The 20,111-nt window shown below is 39.0% G+C and overlaps 1 protein-coding gene across 1 annotated transcript in view; it reads right to left on the bottom strand.

Annotated features, from left to right (window-relative positions):
- Positions 1 to 2,266: 2,266 nt before the first annotated feature.
- pdgfd (platelet derived growth factor d) overlaps positions 2,267 to 20,111 on the bottom strand; it is a 44,689-nt gene continuing 26,844 nt past the window's right edge. Inside the window, exons 2-7 of the mRNA XM_077540648.1 lie at positions 18,325 to 18,514; positions 15,866 to 16,043; positions 10,202 to 10,255; positions 9,121 to 9,331; positions 5,278 to 5,495; positions 2,267 to 3,286 (exon numbers count right to left, since the gene is read on the bottom strand). Of these exons, the coding sequence (XP_077396774.1) occupies positions 3,152 to 3,286; positions 5,278 to 5,495; positions 9,121 to 9,331; positions 10,202 to 10,255; positions 15,866 to 16,043; positions 18,325 to 18,514 (986 nt within the window). The 3' untranslated portion in view covers positions 2,267 to 3,151. The remainder of the gene's footprint in view (positions 3,287 to 5,277; positions 5,496 to 9,120; positions 9,332 to 10,201; positions 10,256 to 15,865; positions 16,044 to 18,324; positions 18,515 to 20,111) is intronic.

Here is a 20,111-nt window from a genome sequence, read left to right as displayed (position 1 = left end):
GGGCAGATTATGAGTGACCTCAGAGGTTCCACGGTAAGCAAAGTGAGTATATATGAAATCTTATCAAAGCGCTTTCTACACAGGCAGCAAATGGTTAACCGCAGCCTGCCGTCACACTCAATCACTGAATACAAAATCAACAATTAAATCATTCCTTCGGGCCAAAGCAGCTATTAATTTCCATCTGACTTCTGTGGCGCTGACTCTGCTGACCTTACTGCAGATATGTTGGCCTCAAAAGCACATATGCGGTTTCCATGGCGACTGAAACACACAGATGTACAAGACATCATCGAGTCCTTCTCCCTGCGGTTTCTTCTTCTTCTGCTCGCTTACCCTTCCTTCATCTCCTCCTCGTCTCGAAGATCACTCCATCTGCCACAAATGCGTTACACTCTACACATGATCAAACACACAGCAAAGACTACAAGACTCACTGATGCGGCAAATACTTTATTTATCAAAACCATCCAGCTGATTTCCCCCCAAACAAAACAACTGAGGAAGACACAATAAATTAAAGCCTACATTTTTGTCATAATATTCCGAAGACAGCAAAAGTAGTGCTTTTTTTTTTGTTGAGAAAATATGTTAAGTCTGCAAAACTAGACTAAGTTTCTAATGTTCCGGGTGAATCTGGAGCTTATGTGGTGTACGTGATGTAAAATGTTGCCCAAGTAGCTTTAAATGTTGTTCTTTTGGATTCTGTTATTTCTTGAAAGCCACTTTGGTGTGTGCAACACTGGAATATGCTGACAACACTGTCACACTGAAAGACACATATTGTTAGAATTGGCCTTCTTTGCAGAAACTCAACATTATCAAAATGTCATGACCTGAACCACTTTCAAGCTTCAAGAGCATTTACTTGTCAACTTTGTGTGCAAATACAACAAATTGAAATGGTCACTACATAGCCTACAGAGATGTGGAAGCAGCTGAGCATTCATATTTGCTTCGGTTAGTAGAATAAAGAGATTATCTGTGTCTGTGCCTGTGGTAATGTCAAGTCAGGGCAGTAGCCCGCCAGATTCAGCAGATTTCACTTTGGTAGAAAAGGGAACCATATTGCACCGCACAATATATATATTTTTTTTAATATCTGTTTTTTTTCATTGAATTTGTTTTCCTTATTGTTTCTGCAGGCATTCGTTGTTTACAATGATTGCGCGCCATCAATTTTGCCTTGTAAAAATGCTGCCCAAGCATTTGACACGACAAGGAATCAGAATAAATCAGATGGCTTTAAGAGTCAGCTCGGCGTCCAATTATTGTCCTTGTCTGCCTTCAGAACAAAAGCAGAGTGTGAAAATCTTTTTCTGTAGACATCCAACGTGTGTCCGAGCGTGCGGTGGCGAGACGCAAGGGAGGCGATGGCTGCGAGACAATAGAGGACTTATGTTATTTAAATCTCACATCTAAGTTGTTTTTGTGCGATACGCCAACAGACACACAATAGCAGTGTACTTGCACATTGTCTCGCACATTGCCACATGTCAAAATAGAAGTTGTTCGGGCTGCCCGGTTCGAGACTGTTGGGAATCTTCCCCACCACTTGGACAAAAGTAGTTTCTCATTCACACATCTACAACACACACTCACTCACAAAAATAGCATCACTCTACTTTGCATAAGTGTGTATGCTAATTACAGGGTTGTGTGCGTATGAAGAAACTGATCCTTGACAAATAAAAAATGCAAACATGAGCAGGCTTGTTGAAGGTGAAATATGGAGTTGGCTCATCAATGGTTTAAGCGATGTGTGAATTCAGTGTATATTCTCATTCAACTCCAAATGCAGAAAGTGTTTACACTCCCTTTAATCCTTACTAGGCCAGGGTTCCCCAATAGTTCTCAATGAGGGCAAATTATATCAAGGTTGCCAAGTCGTGGGGCCAATTTTTTTATGAGGGTACCCCACTCACATGTTTAATGGGTTTGGTCAGCAAACTATGAACCGTGACAGGTGATGTCAAAATTTGTTTCTAATGAAAAAATAATAATAATGAAGTTACCACATTAACTATAGACAAAATATTACCGTCTTACTGTTAAAAATGGCTCAATGAGTCAAATATCCCTTTAATTGCAAAGGTATGCGATGTTGTTGAAGTCAGGGCTAGCTAGCTAGCGAGCGAGCTAGCTGTGTAGTTTCTACTCTTCTGAGAAGACTTTCTAAGCTTTTAATCTGTTGGAATTTTGGCCCGATTATGTACGTAGAAGAGGTTAGACATAACCTGGGTGATCCCAAATTGCAAAAATCACATCCATTCATCCGTGCCTTTATTCATTTTACTTCATCACTGTTGTGCTGGAAAAGGAAAAAAGCCTTCCTCAAAGTGTCTTTAAAGGATGATTAATTAAGATTCAGGATTTTGATTCCCTCTTATTTATTATAAATTGAAACAAAGGAGTGGCCCACTGTTGCTCATGCACTAGTGTATGTTATGACGAAATATCTGCGAACATCTGCCAGGTCTCTCTGACCGGTTTCCTTTCTGTGTCTTTCTCTCTCTCTTCTTGGGATGTTTTTCACTCTGAGGAGGATGGTGTTAGCAGATTTCCTGGTTAGTGGCTGGAATGCCCGGAACGCTCACAAAACTGGGCAGAGTGCAGTAGCCTGTGCTGACATCTCGGATGTGTTGAGTAGTGAGTGATAGGTTGCGTGTGTGTGTTCGAAGAGACAGTGAGGGGGAAACAAAGGGGAGTGAACAGGGCACAGACGGAATGAAGGACAAAAGGATGCTGAAATTCTTGCAGACAGGAATGTGTGCAAAACAAAGACGGGCTTTATGTGGAAAATCAGAAGGGTGGGGAATTCAGTGTTATAAATAACAGCTTTTTTAGTCTTTAGGTTCCAATGAGCCTCAGCTTGGAATCACGTTCCCCCGTCCGTCCCTCACACGTTCCTTGCCAGTGGCAGAAAAGACATCTGAAGATCCACTTGCAATCAATGTATTTGCATCGTTCATTACAGTTTTGACTATTGATTATTCCTCTGGATTTATTACTGTTACGTAATGTTACAGGTTGTGCATTATCCGCCAAATTATTTCTTCTCTGCATTTACTTCATAGATGGTTGTATAAAAAAAAAAAAAGTTCATGGCAAATTGGCAGAAAGTGTCCAAGAGTTCAAGAGAGTTTGTGTCTCAGCGGGGAGGCTGCGAGGGACAGGCACATTCACACTTGTCGTGGTGCGTGAGGAAGATCTCATCGATGACCCAGCGCACCCTTGTCCTGCGATGGCGATGGAACAGAGTGCTCTCCGGGGCGTACTTGAGCACCTGGAAGAGATGCGCAGAATCAATTGAGACAGTGCAGGACTTCCAAATGTTTCCTGCATGGCCTAAGTTGTGTAATTCCTAAGGTCTGAACCTCTGTCGCTTTTCCCATTCCTCACCCATGCTTGCATCATGTCTGTCTGTGTGTGCACTGGCATACAGTATGTTGTATTATGCGTTTTTGTTAATGGGAAGGCAAATGTTTACTTTTGTGTATGTGGATGCACAGACAAATGTTTGTATTACTGTATGTGTTAGTACAAATGGACATGCCTGTTATATGCAAATGGCCAGAAAAATGTTTGCATTATGTGTGTATTTGAATAAAAACGCAAAATTGCATGGTTTGTGTATTCACTGGACAGACAGATGGCAGCATTCAGTGTATACTGAATGTGAATGGGGAGGTTTTTTTGACGTAAGAATTAGATGTGTAGGTGGATGGGCAATTTTTTACATTATGGCAATGTAATGCTCCAGTAACATACAAAAATGGGCACAACAAATTGTGTCTGATCTGAAGGTCTAGTTATGCCTCTGGACAGTGTTTCAAACTGTAGGCCTGGCTCAAGCTGCATGATTTGGTCGTTAGTGGTAAAAGTAATTGAAAGTTCAGATTTGTGTATATGTTTCAGAAAGATACTCTAACTCATCAGACAAATAGCTCAAACACAGAACAGCAATGCTCTTTGAAATAAATAAATAAATCCCACTTTATTTTTGACACATGTGAAAGTATTTTTCAAATTGAGATGAAAGGAGGCAATACACTTGAAAACTGAATTTAAAACAAGTAAAACTCTAAGGATAGAGAAAACATCTAACCACAAACTGTTTCTGACAACAACCCATTGTGCTAACATTTAACTCACAGTAAAAATACAAACTAAAGCTGTAGATTTGAATAGTCACTACTTTTTTTCCCCCAAGATTTTAATATAGATTTTTTCCATTTCCCCAATTATTTATGAAAGCATATATTGAATGTTTCTCAGTATTTTTTGAAGAATTTTTTGGGGTTTAATATATATATATATACATACAGTATATATATATATATATATATATATATATGTATGTGTATGTATGTATGTATGTATGTATGTATGTATGTGTTGGTGAAAGTTGTGGTGTGGTGTTTTTAATTTGAAGCGCTAGATGATGTCACGTGACATTCATTCTTATTTGAATGGTGCACACGAGAATAACATCAATATGTTTTCTAGTGATTGGCTAGCATTTGAAAAGTTACGGTGGGGAATTGGGAAACTGAAGACCAGTCTAGCCTTCAAAATAAAACAAAAGTAATCATGTGATTTTCTTTATATTTGCTGCAGGAGTCACTTTTAAACAGAAAGGACGTTTTTCTCTAATTCCCATCAGTGGAACAACGTGAAGGCTGATGATTTTCAGGACTTCCCGGCACTCAAACAAGGAGATGAGTAACGCAATAAAAAGTAAAAGCTACACACACAATTAGAAGCAAAATCTGCCGTCTCATTGTAAGACATTACAGAGAGAAAGAGAAAATGAGAGAGTGGAGGAAGAAAGAGATGGCATGGCAAGAGAGAAAAGGAAAAGATTTTAGCGTTGGTCAGAGAAGAATTGGAAAAGTAAAGAGATGAAGAGAGGAGGAAAGCGTGAGATGCTACTCGTATGTAGCTAAATAATTGTTGATTTGGGACCTGTTGAGCACAAGCAGTCTGACTCTTTGGTTATGTTTTCACTACATTTGAAGAGCTTGACCAGTGTATGGAGGCTATATTTGGTAACTTAAATGGAAATAAATGTACAATTTAGAAACAAATGTTTTTGGAATGAGTTAGATAACCAAAGATATAAAAATATAAATTTTCTAATAAATTATTGTAAAAATGATGGCAAAATTAATAGAAAAATAAAAACATGAATAACTACCAAATTGTCCCTTTGTTCTCATGTCAAGTCGTGTTCTACTGAGCGTGTGCAATCCATGTCTTGATGATGTGACCCACCTCATGTAGTTTGAGCGTGGTCTTAGAGGCCTGACAGGTGCAGCCGTTGTTCCAGTTATTAGTGCCGCATCCACAGTTGCCACCGCAGCGCTTGACCAGCATGCACCGAGGGAAGAAGACGGCGTTGGTGGCCCTAAGCTCCTCACGTAGGTTGACCGAGTAGTTGCGAGGTGTGCAGCTGTATCGCTTTACGTCATCGTAGAGGCGATTCAGGTCGACTGGAAAGTGAGAGAGAACAGTGGGATGGAGTCTGCCAGTTTGTACACTTTGCATCTTTTGCCCATCAGTTTGTATGCATTACTTTTAGTATTCATCTTAATCGATGCTGGTAAGCCATATTTGAGGGAAGAAGACCTTTTTCTGCAGCATAATTTCACTTTAGGAATTATGGAAATACAGTGGAACTTTGCTTCACAAATTTAATTTGCTCCAATTACGTAATGTTTTTCATTGAAATTATGAAAAAGCTATTAATCCATTCCAGTCCCAAATCAAAGGTTTTGTTTGTTTGTTTGTTTGTTTGTTTGTTTGTTTGTTTGTTTACCTTGTTTTATCAGTCTAAATACAGTACATTATAGACTCAAGTGGAAACGCGCTAATAAAGAAATATCATGGTGTGTTGGCTAGTAAATCAGTCAGGAAGAGAAATGCTCTATAAATTTTCTTTGACGGAAGTTTACACCAAACGAAATTGTATAACTACATCACGAACATGAACATGACCCTTGATCATGCTTGGCTCTTATTACCCGCCCACGCCAACAATAATTCACTTGAGTGAAATCCAATAGTGCTCGTAGGAAGATATTAGGTCTCATACTAAAAGCTACAAAAAAAATAAATAAATAAAAGATTCCTGCAATGAAGCACATGAAAAAGCACAACTGAAATTATGCCAAAACTGTCAAAAACATCGTTCGTAAACCTAAATGTTCATCTACCGGGTCATGTGGACACCAAGATTCAACTGAGAAAAGCAGCAGTCATCCGTAATATTCAACAATTTGGATTTTTAGAATACACAGGCAAACCTAAGTAGGAGTGGACTATGCTTTATCTAAGCGTAAATGAGTGTTAGAATGCATGATGGCCTCAGGAACACATGAGTAACTGTTGTGGAATACAAAAGACATGAGGGGGAAAAAAAAGAACAGCAATCAGGGCTAGACTGCCCTCTTGACAAAGGTCAAAGTAAGCAGGGTAATCATCACCCTTCTGTCACCCCTAAGGGTAGTGATTACGCACATGAGCTATTTTTAGACTGACTGATTGAACCATTGCTTATTCCCTTTTCGCTTTGCAACAGTTGTGTACAAAACTACAGCATAATTTAGTCACGGTTTCTTTTAACGAGGGTGACGTAACTGAAATCAAGTCTTGGCAGGATGTAAGTACCCAATTGAAATGATGAAGAAAGAAAGAAAGCATTTAGCGGATTGACTATAGTTCATGGACTGAATTTCAAGCAGATAGCAAACAGGAATAGTAGCTTAGCAGATGCTCCAAATAAGTGAAATGATCATGAAACAATTTCATTCTACTGTAGCTACTAAAACAATCAAACAAACAACAACAGTGCTTTGTAACCACTCCACGACTGATGGCAGACATTTAGTCATTTGCAAGATTACAAGAATCAGCTGCCTTGAAAACATGTGTGCACTCTATTGGTCTCATGGCATTTTGGATGTGGACAATCGTGAGAGAAAAGGCTGACAGGTGTGAGCAACGTTTAATGCTGTAGATAATCAATAGGCAATTGCTGACACAAAGAAAAATGTCTGTCATGGAGGGTTCTATTTATGACAAATCAAGGCAAACAACAATGGGGAGAAACAAAGCAGAGGAATATTACTATTGGGTCTACCAAGCTGTTTAGAATCTTTTCCATTCATACATGATAGAATGGACCTGAGACCAAGTTCATATAACTTTGCCATTTTTACCCTTTTGCTTGTCACCGGTTAGCACATGTATGCCTACCACTATTTATTTGTATTATTCAAAGTGCCACAGACAGAATAGTTGGCGTAGTTAGCTATGGCTACATGTAGCCTAAGTAACTTGGAATTAATACTCGTTCAGTTGTAATTATGATCTGGCTTGGTGTCGTCCAGGGAACAAAGGAGAATGTGAGCGAGTGAGGATGTGTGTGTCTTAATGAATACAAAGCTAAGCTGCTGACTGCGGCACATTTCTGCTCCACTGCACAAGCTGAATTTCCAATTAGAGTGAGGTGGTGTGTCGTATCAACGAGCTGCAGCGAATACTCCTCCGAGGGACCGCAATATGTTTTCCACAACACATGGGACAATCGGTAGCTAACAGAACATACACATCATTCGATTAATATGGATTTGCTGACTAGCTCAAACATTTAGCAAACACCTGAGAGTGAAAGTATTGCAGGTATCTCGAGTTGGAAAGATACGGTCAAATTTATTCGCATTTGCTACCAGTTTGAAGAGTTCTGACAACTGACATTTCTTGAGTGAGCGTTTGTTGTGGACAGAGCTCACAATATAGTCAATCGATATATTAAATAAAATAATACATGAAAATTCCAAAGTGGAACAGACTGCTTGATTTTAATCGAACTGCAGAGATGTCGCGTGTCACCACAAAGACATTGTGATAAGTTAACAAAGTTTGTTGGTGGTTGTTTAAAACGTATCGTTAAAACAATAATGTTAATCCGACCGCTAACTGATGACTGGGATGAGAGAAAATTTTATGTGAAGACATTAGATGAAAATGTTCAATATTATCTGATGACAAAAAAAATTTAAAAGGGTAAAATGATTGTCCTGACTGAGACTGGACTAAAATGTTGACAGTTTTTGTTGACAAAAGCTATCCATCCATCCATTTTCTCAACCACTTCTTCCTCACAAGGGTCACAGGGGTGCTGGAGCCTATCCCAGCTGGGACACCCTGAACTGGTTGCCAGCCAATCGCAGGGCACACAGAGACGAACAACCACTCATACTCACAAGCACAATTTGGAGCTCCCAATTAACCTGCCATGCATGTCTTTGGAATGTGGGAGGAGACCGGAGTACCCGGAGAAGACCCACGCGGGCACGGGGAGAACATGCAAACTCCACCCAGGAAGGCCGAAGCCTGGACTCGATCCTGTGTCCTCAGTATGTGTATGTAAAAAAAAATAATTTTCTTTTAAATCTTTTTATTTTAATTGCAGTATCTGTTGCTGGTTTATACTTTCAACAAACAAACAAACAATAAAATTAATCTGGGTCTCGTCACGTTGAATTCAGAAAGTATTGTGTTCTTATAGCTTAAGGAAGTGTTCCTTTAGTTTTGCTACATGGCTAGTTGTGCTGGACTAGAATTGCTCAACTTGGCATTGCAAATCATGCAGTTAGGACGCTGACTCAACTCAACCCTATGTTTGTAGAACACTTTTCAAACAACCACCGCTGTTTTCTTCAGATGAAACCCAGGAGCATCAGATATAAAGAAAAGAGCAGAGACCCCGGAATTGAACCCTGTGGAACACCACACATCCCGTTACACATGTGAATTCATAATAAAGTTTAAAAAAAAACATCACACACCCTTCTAGCATCATCAAAGTGTGAGTGGTTGCATATGTAAAGCCTTTCTACAAACACAACCACTAATCACAGGGTTTCCCCACAGGGTTTTCTTGACCCCCTGTCGAGATAAATATTTGCCCACCCCCACACCCTGTTGATGAATATCTCGCTGTGTGTCGTTGTGCGCACTCACAGGTTAAGAAAGATCAGGATTTGTCCCCACATATATAAATATGAATTGTTCATTGATACGTGACAATCATTGATCTTAAATGGAAGCTACCTTTGTTGTGCCTGCTTGCCAGATGATAAGCCCGGGATCTATAATGAATGTGCGTTTGTGTGTAAATGCTGTCCAGGTCCTGCTTCCAAGTGTCTGGGTTCAGCGACCTCAGAAGCTGTTCCACAGTGTCAAAGGCAGCAATGGTTCGATCCAGGTCATCTAACGAGAGAGGAACCTCTGTGACTGCCGCTGGCCCCGCAAGACTGCCATCCTAAGAATCAAAGGCAAAAAACAAATTATTCATTTTTATTTGTACGCTAGGTCGATGAATAATTTTGAAATTGATTTTTAATGGAACAAAAATGACTGTCAACCCAAAGTTTACACTATAAGAGCAGACAATACAGAACATTTGTACTTCTAATGTCTTTTTAATAAGCCATGTGTCTGCAATAAAAAAATGTGTTTATTTGTCCAGTCAACTGTAACAGTTTTCAATATGTATATACAGTGACTGTAACAAGCTCCCTACATCATTTTGAATACAAAAACTAGGGCAAACTGTGCACATGCATCCCCTATACGTGCAGATCGTGTTCATGCCATGCAGAAAAAGTGCCATACGCAACAATGCACGCTAATTATTATGATTTCATACGTCACTGACCACAGAGCGCGTACACAGAGACAAACAAAAATTACTTGCATTACATGCACTTACAAAAACAGTCTATAAAAGCATGACATTTACACCTCAAGCCTCATGTACAGTATGGTGTATGCATGAATCGACTGTGTGCATGTAATATGTGGTGTGCCTTGGTCCATGCAATTGGGCATTATGTCATAATAATTATTAATGTGGCCATGAAACATTTCTTTTTGCTTAAGAATTGTCAATACAATATGCCAGGGGTTGGATGAGTGACACATTGTATGTTTTAAACAGTATGGTTTACAATAACACACACTAGATGCTAAAATACAAGGTATTATTTATTTCTAGGGTATAATATTGAAATTCAAATAAATAAATTGATGACTAACATTTTCTCTGTGTTACAATTATAATTACCGGTACATTCCAATGCGAAGGTCTATTCAATTTTGTAGTCAGGAGTAGAAACCGTGTCAGACTCACCGATGTGGTGGCAGCCTCCCAGTTGGTTTGGGACGCAGGCAGAGGGGTGTCAGGCTGGGGGGGGAAAAAAAATCAGGAATAATGGATTATTTGATCAATTGATTGTTCAGGGTTTCCATTATTACACTTTAATGTGATTCCCTTTCCCCGTGATTCTCAGGAGTACTCAAACAGAAATATTATATATTGTTATATATAATGTTTGTAAACACACAATTTTTCAGTATTATGACAACCGCTGTTGGTTAGTGCAAGTTTGTAGGAAAGTAGCTAAATTTGTTTTTGATACTAATGATATTGGGGGTGAGACTTAATAAGTTTTTCTTCCTCCCACTAGGTTTAGAAAAATTTGTCTAGAAAAAATGATATATTGTTAATGTTGATTATTGCTTGAAATAAATGAACAAATGAAAATGAAATGAATGAAATATATATATATATATAAAAAAAATCAAATGCAATTTCCATGTACATATATACTTGTATAATCCACAAAAACGAGTTATATGGGCATGGAGCTAAGGTGGAAGGTGCCAGATGGACCATGTTACATTCCCAACCCGTTTTAGAATTCAGTGCCTTGCTCAAGTGCACTATGACACTCTTTAATCCAAGTCTTTTGGTGGAAAAACAAGTTGTTGTCAAGGATCTGTGAAATGTGACCACGCAGCCCGGTGTCTATCTCTGGCTCCTTTGTGCTTGCTAAATTACTTTTTATTGGTTTGGCCTATTAAATAAATGAGCATTAAGACACTCCATCCCTTGCTTTTCAAGAACTGTGGCAAACGACTGGGTCAGGGAAGCCCAGATGTCCCTCCCCCAAATATCACCCTCAGGTTTTTACAGGCCTTTTGAGCTGTATAATCCCCACAACGGGTTGTGGAGCAACCGCAGGGCCTGTAAACACATGGACATGCCCTGTCACTTCAACCAAGTAGCACACAGAAGGCATCTTAATCAGATGACTCAACCACCTCACCTCTATTTTGTGCTCCTACCGGACGTGTACGCCCGAAAGCTCAACCTGCCCACATATGAAACCCATTTCTGCTGTTTAATGTCTTATGTGCCACCTTGCCTGACAATTTGGAGATATTAACTCGGTCACTTGGGGCAGAAACTCACTCCAAATCTGGAGAGAGCAATCAAAGCCTTTGACTTTAAGGTGCTGACTCTACTCAGCTGTAATATAGTACAACCTTGGGCCCAGTGAAAGTGACACTGATGAGGCCAGCAAACAGTATCATCAGCAAAAAAGGTAAAATAGCGATCCAAGGAGGCATTTGAGGAAGGTCCTGGCTTGAATTGTTGTCAATGAAAATGTCTCTTCAAAGGATAATTGTGAATGTAAAGGATAATTATTTTTGTTCTTAGTGATGAACAAATGACGCTTCATAAAGCACTTGTGATAGTTTTTGACTCCTCTAGATAGCTGTGGAAATTTAATCAATTTCCATTGCACTAGTCGTAATCTTTAAACCAAGAGCACTATCTACTGTAGATGAGTCAAAAAATACTGCAAGTGCTTCATGAAGCTTCATTTGTCCATCATAATTTGTTATATACTGTATCTTTCAGTTGTGGAGTTTTATAATAAAGCACAAGTGATTTTTATGTCATAATATTGACTAAAATACGTTTTTATAATAGTTTATCTCATACAGTAAGTTCTTATGATCAGACTCGGTAAGTACCAATCGGCTAACACAATAATAGCAAGTGTAAACTCACTTTCATGTGACAAGCTTGCTATAAAATGTGTCAGGCAAAGACTAATTCAATCTCTTGCAGGCTCTGACACATAAAATCACATTTGTTACGATCCCCATTACTTGAAGTCTTTAATCGCATCTCCGGTGCAGATGAGAGAGTTCATTCACCTTTGACACAACAAAGTCATATTGTTTACATTTACATCTGCAAATGTTAGGAAACAAATTCTGGCATGTGGCCTTTTAATGACTGCGTTCATACATGTTTGTCAGCCAGCTGTGTAAAATGAGGTCAGAGGCTTTCCTGTAAGAGCGTGCGTGCATGCGAGTTTACACAACCTGGCTCTCATCTCCTTTTAAGGTTAAATGTATCATGTCATGCACATCTGGGCCACTTTTTTTTCAAGTTGGAAATAGAGATCAAATAGAGTGTGGGAAATGTTGGAGTGCATAACATTTAATTTTATCGAAAGCCAAGGAACCGCCTGACCCTCAAATAAAAAAAACCTGACCTCTATTTTCAGTGTAGTTTGATTGTATAATTTAGGAAACAATATTGGCTGCTGAAATATACCAGTGACAAGCTGCATTGCAGGTGGCAAGAGGGCACTCCCTTATTTACAGAAGCAGTGGAGTGGCGGGGACATCAGGGAGATGCCCTTTTCAACCTCCATTTGGTACAATCGGACAGTGAGACAGCTGAGGATTAAGTGTGTTCTAGATGGCCACCAAGGCCCCAGCATTTCACTGTCGACTTTTACCACACACAACCAGTTATCTAGAGGACACTGACGTAACAAAAAAAAACACACTAAAAGCTCTTATAGCGACTCAGTGCCATCTGAATGTTTTCCTTAATTTCCTCACTTAATTTTACTTTGTACTTAAATGTACTCAAAGAAAGAAATTATGAAAAAGTAAGACATTTATTAGAGAAGATTCCTATTTACTTGTCGACCAGTGATTCTCAGCAAGTTCAGCTGCATTTTTAAATTCATGCGATTGAGCTGTCGCCAAGTTATGACATTTTTTTTTCAGTGTTTTGTTAGATTAGGGGTCAGCAACCTTTACTGTCAACACATACATTTTAGGCCAAATAAATAAATAAAAGTCTGTCTGGAGCCACAAAATCTTTGAACGTTGTGATGAACGAAACAGTATGGACATTGGTTAAAAAAATAAAATAAAAAAATAAATCTTTTCTTCCTTCTTTTGTCATTTTTTTGGGGCAATTTTGTGGACAACTTATGTTCATTTTGGAGATTTCTTCTTTTGTTTTTGGACATTTTAAAGCCACTTTTTTTTTTTATTTCTTCTTGATTTATTCTGACTTTTTTTTGACAATTTTGTCTACATTATATGATAATGATAAATAATATATATATATATATGTACCTATACACAGGAGAGGGAATAAAGAGACTCATGTGGCTCCACAGCCGCAGGTTACAGACCCAATCCAGTCATAGTCAATGTAAGGCTGATTGAGGTTTTAGTATACGATTGAGCTTTGAATTATTAGACATAGTGCAACAACTGTGACAAAGCAATTATGGTTCTGTTTTTCTTTCCTAACTTCATGTTTCTGAATGAATCCAGCTCAGTCCATCCCCGCCAACTGCTTCTATACGATCTCCTCCTGTTTTCCTCTCTCAGTTTTTGGCATTTAAGTCATTAGCTGACTTGCTGATACCATCTCAGACACCTGTTCTCTCTTTCCAGAGATGCGTCCTCTCTCCTCCTCCTTCCCACTCGCTGCCGCCACATCTCCTCCCTCTTATCAGTTTGACAGCTCTGAAGAGAACAAATTAGACCTGCTAGCTACCCAACTTCAGTCCAGCTGTGTACGCTATTACTCAAAGACAAACGAGAAATTGTACAAATGGGTACAATTCATCAAAGGGGTGATTTGATGAGAATTTGACAAGGAGAGCGAGAGAGGAGAAGGAAACGGGAAAAATTCTACCTGCGCAAGCAAGTAGAATGCTTTGCGTGTTGGCATGTTCACATGTTCATGTATACTACCTGCACATTATGTACAGTGTGCTATATAGCCAAACCTTTTAGCACAAATTGTAATGGGAGCCAGCTGTTGATGTGTCAACATGAAAGAATAAAAGCAAAGGATGTTCTACAAATGCACTATTTAGATCTGTAACTTGGCCTTGCTTTTTGTCTTCTTCTTCTTCTTTTTTTTTCAGATAATGAGCAATGTTCAGCCCCATCTGTGACATGAAAGAGGAAACCAGACAACATCTTAAATGACTTTCTATTTTTCTTCCCCTTTCCCTCTGATTACAGGGTGAGGAACATCAGAAGTCCTCTCTTTATTCTTTCCTCTTCCCAACAAAGTGACAAAGCTGATGCTTATCTGCTCATTTGACAAACAAAGTCAAAGTGTCTTCACACCTACAGCACCTTATCTCTATCCACTCACCACTCTATCCATCCATATTTTACTGCTGATCTGATTCAGGGTCATTGTGTAAACTGAAAACATTACGTGCCGGGCAAATCCCACCCTACTTTTTGTCACAGTCTTATGCAAACGTGTACAGTAAATTAAGCTTTTACGGCTGTTTTTTGACCCAGATTTGAACTAGGAATGGACTCTTGCCATGTTTATTATTTCCCGTGGGAAACATTGTTTTGAAGAACACAATTGACTTTGACTTTTGAGGTTCCACTATGAGCTTTAACAGCTCCCACTGTCTAATTGAGTGTGACAACATCTAGACAGCAAGCAAATATTAGTTTGACTTTGACAGTTGGTCAGGTGCTTGGACCCAAAGGATGCCAGTATTTGAGCAAGGCAGCAAACCCTCAAGAGGCTTGCACACTGACATCTCCCCATTCATACGTATCAATAAGCCTATTTTTGTTTTTGTGTATGTAGCAAAGACACAGCATGACCATTTAATTTATCCACATGGGGTCTAGAGGAGGCTTGTATGCGACTTTAAACTAGACCGGCAAATTGCCGCTGTTGTCAAATCCAGCTTTTTTCATCTTAGACAGCTGGCTAAGGTCAAAAATCTACTATCTCAGCAGCACTTAGAAATGGTAATCCATGCCTTTGTTACATCTCGGCTGGATGATTGTAATGCACTTTATTTTGGGATCAGCCAGTCCTCCCTGCAGCTTGTCCAAAATGCTGCTGCTCGTCTCCTTACTGGTGCCCGGAAATGGGAACACATAACCCTATCTTGGCTTCTCTTCACTGGCTGCCCGTGAAATTTAGAATCCATTTTAAGATTCTTCCATTTGTTTTCAAATCTCTCAATGGTCTTGCCCCACCTTATCTGGCCGAGTTCTTGCACCCCTACACACCTGCCCGGTGCCTCAGGTCAGCAAACCAGACTCAATTGGAGGTACCGAGGGCTAAGCGGAGGCTTAGAGGAGATGGAGCCTTTGCTGTTGCCGGTCCCTCCCTTTGGAACGACCTACCACTAAATATTATCCTCTTTTAAAACACGTCTTAAAACACATCTGTATTCTTTGGCTTTTGGCGCACCATGAGACTTGTTCTTGGTGTTTTGTGGTGTGTATGAGTTTGATGTTTAGTCTACTTATTTATGTATTTATTTATCTCTTTATTCACTACTTCTTATGTATTTACTGATGTAAAATGTATTTACTTGTAAAACAAAACAAAACAAAACAAAACCTGTATTCGCACTTCAAAATGTTTGCTTTGTTCTTGTTTACTGCATGTGTACTGATGTTTATGTACAGCACTTTGTATACAGCAACGCCTGTTCTTAAAGCGCTTTATAAATAAAGTTGAGTTGAGTTGAAAGTGAATGTTTTTATTTATTTATTTGTTTGTTTTGATCAGCCATCACACCATATGTCTCCCCTATACATTATTGAAGGAATCAAACAGATGAAGCCAGATGTGACAGCAACTCATAACTCATCTGTCATCTGTGTATGTGTGAGTATGTCTCACCAGAAATGAATAGTAGACTTTGAATCCCGGCTTTGCAACAAAGTAATCGTCAGACTTGAAGGTGATTTTGAGGATGTTGGATTTGGAGTTGAGACTAGGCGGTGCTTTCTGTCCACACCAGCGACCCCAAATGATTGTGCTGGTCTCTGATTGGTCCTCCACTTCAACAAAGTCATACCTGCGGCAAATAATAAGGAGAAAGAGGCCAACAAAGCATCAGGACGTATACTAAATCATCAGATTACTGCATTTATAAGTCTGATTTTTTTTTTAAATTTAAATTCCTTAGTCGAAGAATGAGTATTGATTGTGCTCAGTTCTTCGGGCCTTCACCAGATCTCGGAGTGAAGATGCCAATTTTCAGTATTAGATCAATGATGACTTTTCCTCCAATTTGTGGGAGAGATTTGCAACATTCTGGCGTTTAATTGCTTGTTCAATTCCTTCCAGACAATTGGTGGATCTCCCTCTTCATCAGCAGTAATTGTTTGTTCAATGTGTTAATGAGACACCTTGGCTTCTGGGTTACTGATTATATAACAATACTGTCAGATCATCTGCTATTGGCATCAATTTATTTTTCAACAGGCGACAGTTTGGTTTCCATTACTTGGCTTCTGTATCATTACGATTTTCAATATATTGATGTAAGTCTACCCAGGATTCCTTTGACTAATTTGATCTTGTCTTTACATTTTTGTTATAATAATCATTGTGTCTCACATATCACTTCACATTTGGACAAAAAGTCAAGTTTACTGAATACTTGTAAAGGCAAATATTGACTGAGATTTAACTTCATGCAGCAAGCAGACATGTTAATACAAGCACCAGCAGGTCGTAGGAGTTATCAAATATACACATATTTAATGGAAGTTCTTTACTCTTTGAAAGAACCCCCCTCCGATTCCCCGCTGTGGCTCCCCCTTGTATTTTTTTTATTTTTTTTATTTTTTTTTGCAAAGTGCTTACAAAGGCAAGTGTGCTGCATATGGTTATCAAAAAGTTTAGTTTATTTTGTCGACCCTCAAGGACAAGCTTGTTTGCCAAAAAAAGTAAAGAACTCTTTGCCTTCTTGCTATGGTTACCTGTGTTCTTTTTCTTTCACTGATGTTTTGTTCATGTGCTTTTATTGCTGTGTCATTAAAACCTGTCATCTGAAGCTTTGCATGCCAGAGTTCCTTTCTGATTCACTGGCCCTCATTCCTGTCTTTGGTGAACCGAAATGTAACTTATATTTTTCCGCCTCATTCCTTGTCAAGCCTAGCACACATTTGCATTCTGACAGCCATCTGCTCACCACCATCCATACCATCATAATCATTCTCCTTAGCAACCTCGTGTGGCGCTAGTTTCATGACCGGTGAAAATCTGGCGTGCCGAGCGATGTAAATCTTCGCGGAGGACGGTTAGACCTGATGTTGGTAATTTCCCAGATGCGCACAAGCCAGCATACTCAAGTGCATGAACACAGCCAACTTCATTTGAAGCCAATTAACTCATTCACTGCCATTGACGGAGAAAGACGCCAGATGATGCTTTTCAAAAAAGAGAGCAATTTTAGTCGACTAAATTAACAGTTTAGTCTATTATATAATAATAACACACCTATTTGTAACTGTAGTTTAATATGCAAGACACATTTAATACAACGGTGTCTTTATTAATTTTTTTCAATGAAACATGTTGAGCTGACAATACAACTGAGTTTTCACCCAAATTAAAAAAAAAGTGCATAATTGATGAAATGATAAAATGAGATCAATTTCATTTTATTTACAATATCATGACCTTTTATTTTTAATATCACCATCCTCTCCACCATATATTTATTGTATCATGAGGTTCATATTGTGATATAGTTCTGACGATTTTAGTCTAGTCTAGTCTAGTTTTTATCCGTGACAAACGTGCGTTGCCAAAATGATTTTTGTTTCGAACGAACAAAGCAACCCTGAAAACTAATTAAAACTAACTCAATTTAAAAACCAAAACTGAAAACGAAATCAAAACTAACTAAAATGAAAAATTCCAAAACTATAATAACCCTGGCAGACAAGATTTGCCAAAATCCTATCATTTACATCTCGTGCCCATAGCTTTTAGCCCAGTTTTTATTACGTAAAGGACATTTTCGTCTCGTCTTCGTTAGTCGACGAAAATACAGACTGATTTAGTTCCACTTGTTGTTTAACACATGCCAGGCCAGCAAAAAGATTTGACATTGACGTCTTTTTCCGTCAATGGCAGTGAATGAGTTAAAGTTACTCCTCCAAATCTTTTTAAATTTGGTTCACTCACATGCAGACATCACTGTGTGGAAAAGGACGAAGCGATCCATGTACGACAGGAGCGTTGCCACTGTTCTTGGCCTGTTTGTTCTAAGCATTCATTAACCATTCTTTCACATTTCCTCAGAATCCAGCCACTTCCCTCTGTTCCATGTCCCCACTTGTTACCTGCACACGTTATTCTCCGCCTCCTCCAGGCCAAAGTGACCATCAAACTCCAGGTGTATCCGGCTTCCCGGTGGTGACACCAGTCTCCATGACAACAGCAGATTGCGTGGATACGAGTTAGGGAAACGGGGGCTATTGATGACTCCGCCTGGCGGTGTAACAGTTATGTTGTCTTCTTTTCGGTAAACATCTGTGGTGAGACATTTGATTATATGAGCTGTGTTGTAAAATGAACAGTAAGACAAAAAACAGAAACATCTGAACATGAGAGAGAGAGAGAGAGAGAGAGAGAGAGAGAGAGAGAGAGAGAGAGAGAGAGAGAGAGAGAGAGAGAGAGAGAGAGGAACACTATTTTCTAATTTCTACTGATATTTTTAAGTTTATTGCTTTTGGAGCAGATAGCACTTTACTTTTTATTCCCAAACGAGGGGTGAGTCTATATAATATGGCTGTGTAAGCAGATTAATATCCTTAAATGAGGAATACCTGGTGTTGCACACACACACCCACACACCCGCAGAGGTACACACAGTCTGAAGGTCAAGCAGAATGCTGAATTGAGCTAACAAGGCTGTTTCTTCTGAGTTGTGTGGATTTTGTACAAGGGAGCTGAATGTATAATCAAGGCAGCACAGTCTGCTGTGCACCCCAGAATGACGATGAAGAAGCTTTGGTCTTCTCCTGCCGCCCAATCACTTCTCAGTTCTTGCTTAGGAGTTGTTTTCTATTTTATTGATCAATTCATTAAGCACATCAGCAGCAGAATGTGTTTGCATCATTAAAGCCGAAATACGTAGATGCTTGTGTCTGCTTTTGCTATAGTTCTTTTCACACGGTTGAGCAAAAGTCTGACTATGTCATTCCATTTACTCATACAAATGCTTAGTTGACAGCAACCTCTAAGGTTATTGAGGGACACAACCGTACGTGCGTGTGCATGTGTGTGTAAGGTTGTCTGTTAATGTGGTGTCTGTCACTTTCATTTTCACTCTTGACTGCTGCACTGCAGGTTGCAGTAGACTACTGGCAGGCTGAAGTGGACATAAATACGGCAGTGAAAAGATCCATTTTTGTCTGTTGGTGGTCATGTTCCTTCCTCTCAGCACTGCCTTTCTCAGTCCACATCTACATAAAATGCCACTCCAATGATTTTTCTGTTGTCTTTTTAGTCTCTGTATGATAGTTGTTTTTCAAAGTGTATTTGAATATTTTTGTATGTGCTATAATGATGTTTCCTAAAATGTACGGTTCATCACAACAAAATCTACAAATTTACAGTTTAGTTTCAATTTTTTGACCCAAATGTCAAGTTACAGGAGGCTGGAGGTGATAGCAAAAAGAGCAACTTATAAAGGAGATGCCGCAGTTAGATTACCATTTTCAACCAGGAGGCAAGATTGGATAGTGCTGTTTCTTCACAATTTGCTTTTAAAAAATGCATTGTAAGTATGAATATGACAAAAACTATATTTTTGGGTTGTTGTTCAGCCCCAGATCTGTCTGTTTTGTAGGGCTGGGAATCTTTGACTGTCTCACGATTCGATTCGATTACGATTTTTGGGTCTACGATTCAATTCAGAATCAATTCTCGATTCAAACGTTTTTCGATTCAAAATTGTTTGATTGATAAATGATTTCTGCTTCAATTTACAGATATGCACAACATTGTCATGATCTACTCCAGTCTGCTTTGCTAGACAAAATGACAAATAGAGACATTAAAGTGTCTTTTTTTGTTTAAACATTTATTAATTTTGTATTGTAAGTGCCTTTTTCCACAAAAACAG

Source organism: Festucalex cinctus, chromosome 13 (assembly GCF_051991245.1).
Source record: "Festucalex cinctus isolate MCC-2025b chromosome 13, RoL_Fcin_1.0, whole genome shotgun sequence".
Taxonomy (NCBI): domain Eukaryota; kingdom Metazoa; phylum Chordata; class Actinopteri; order Syngnathiformes; family Syngnathidae; genus Festucalex; species Festucalex cinctus.
Note: the sequence above shows the minus strand (reverse complement) of the source record. Positions and strands in the feature narration are given on the sequence as shown.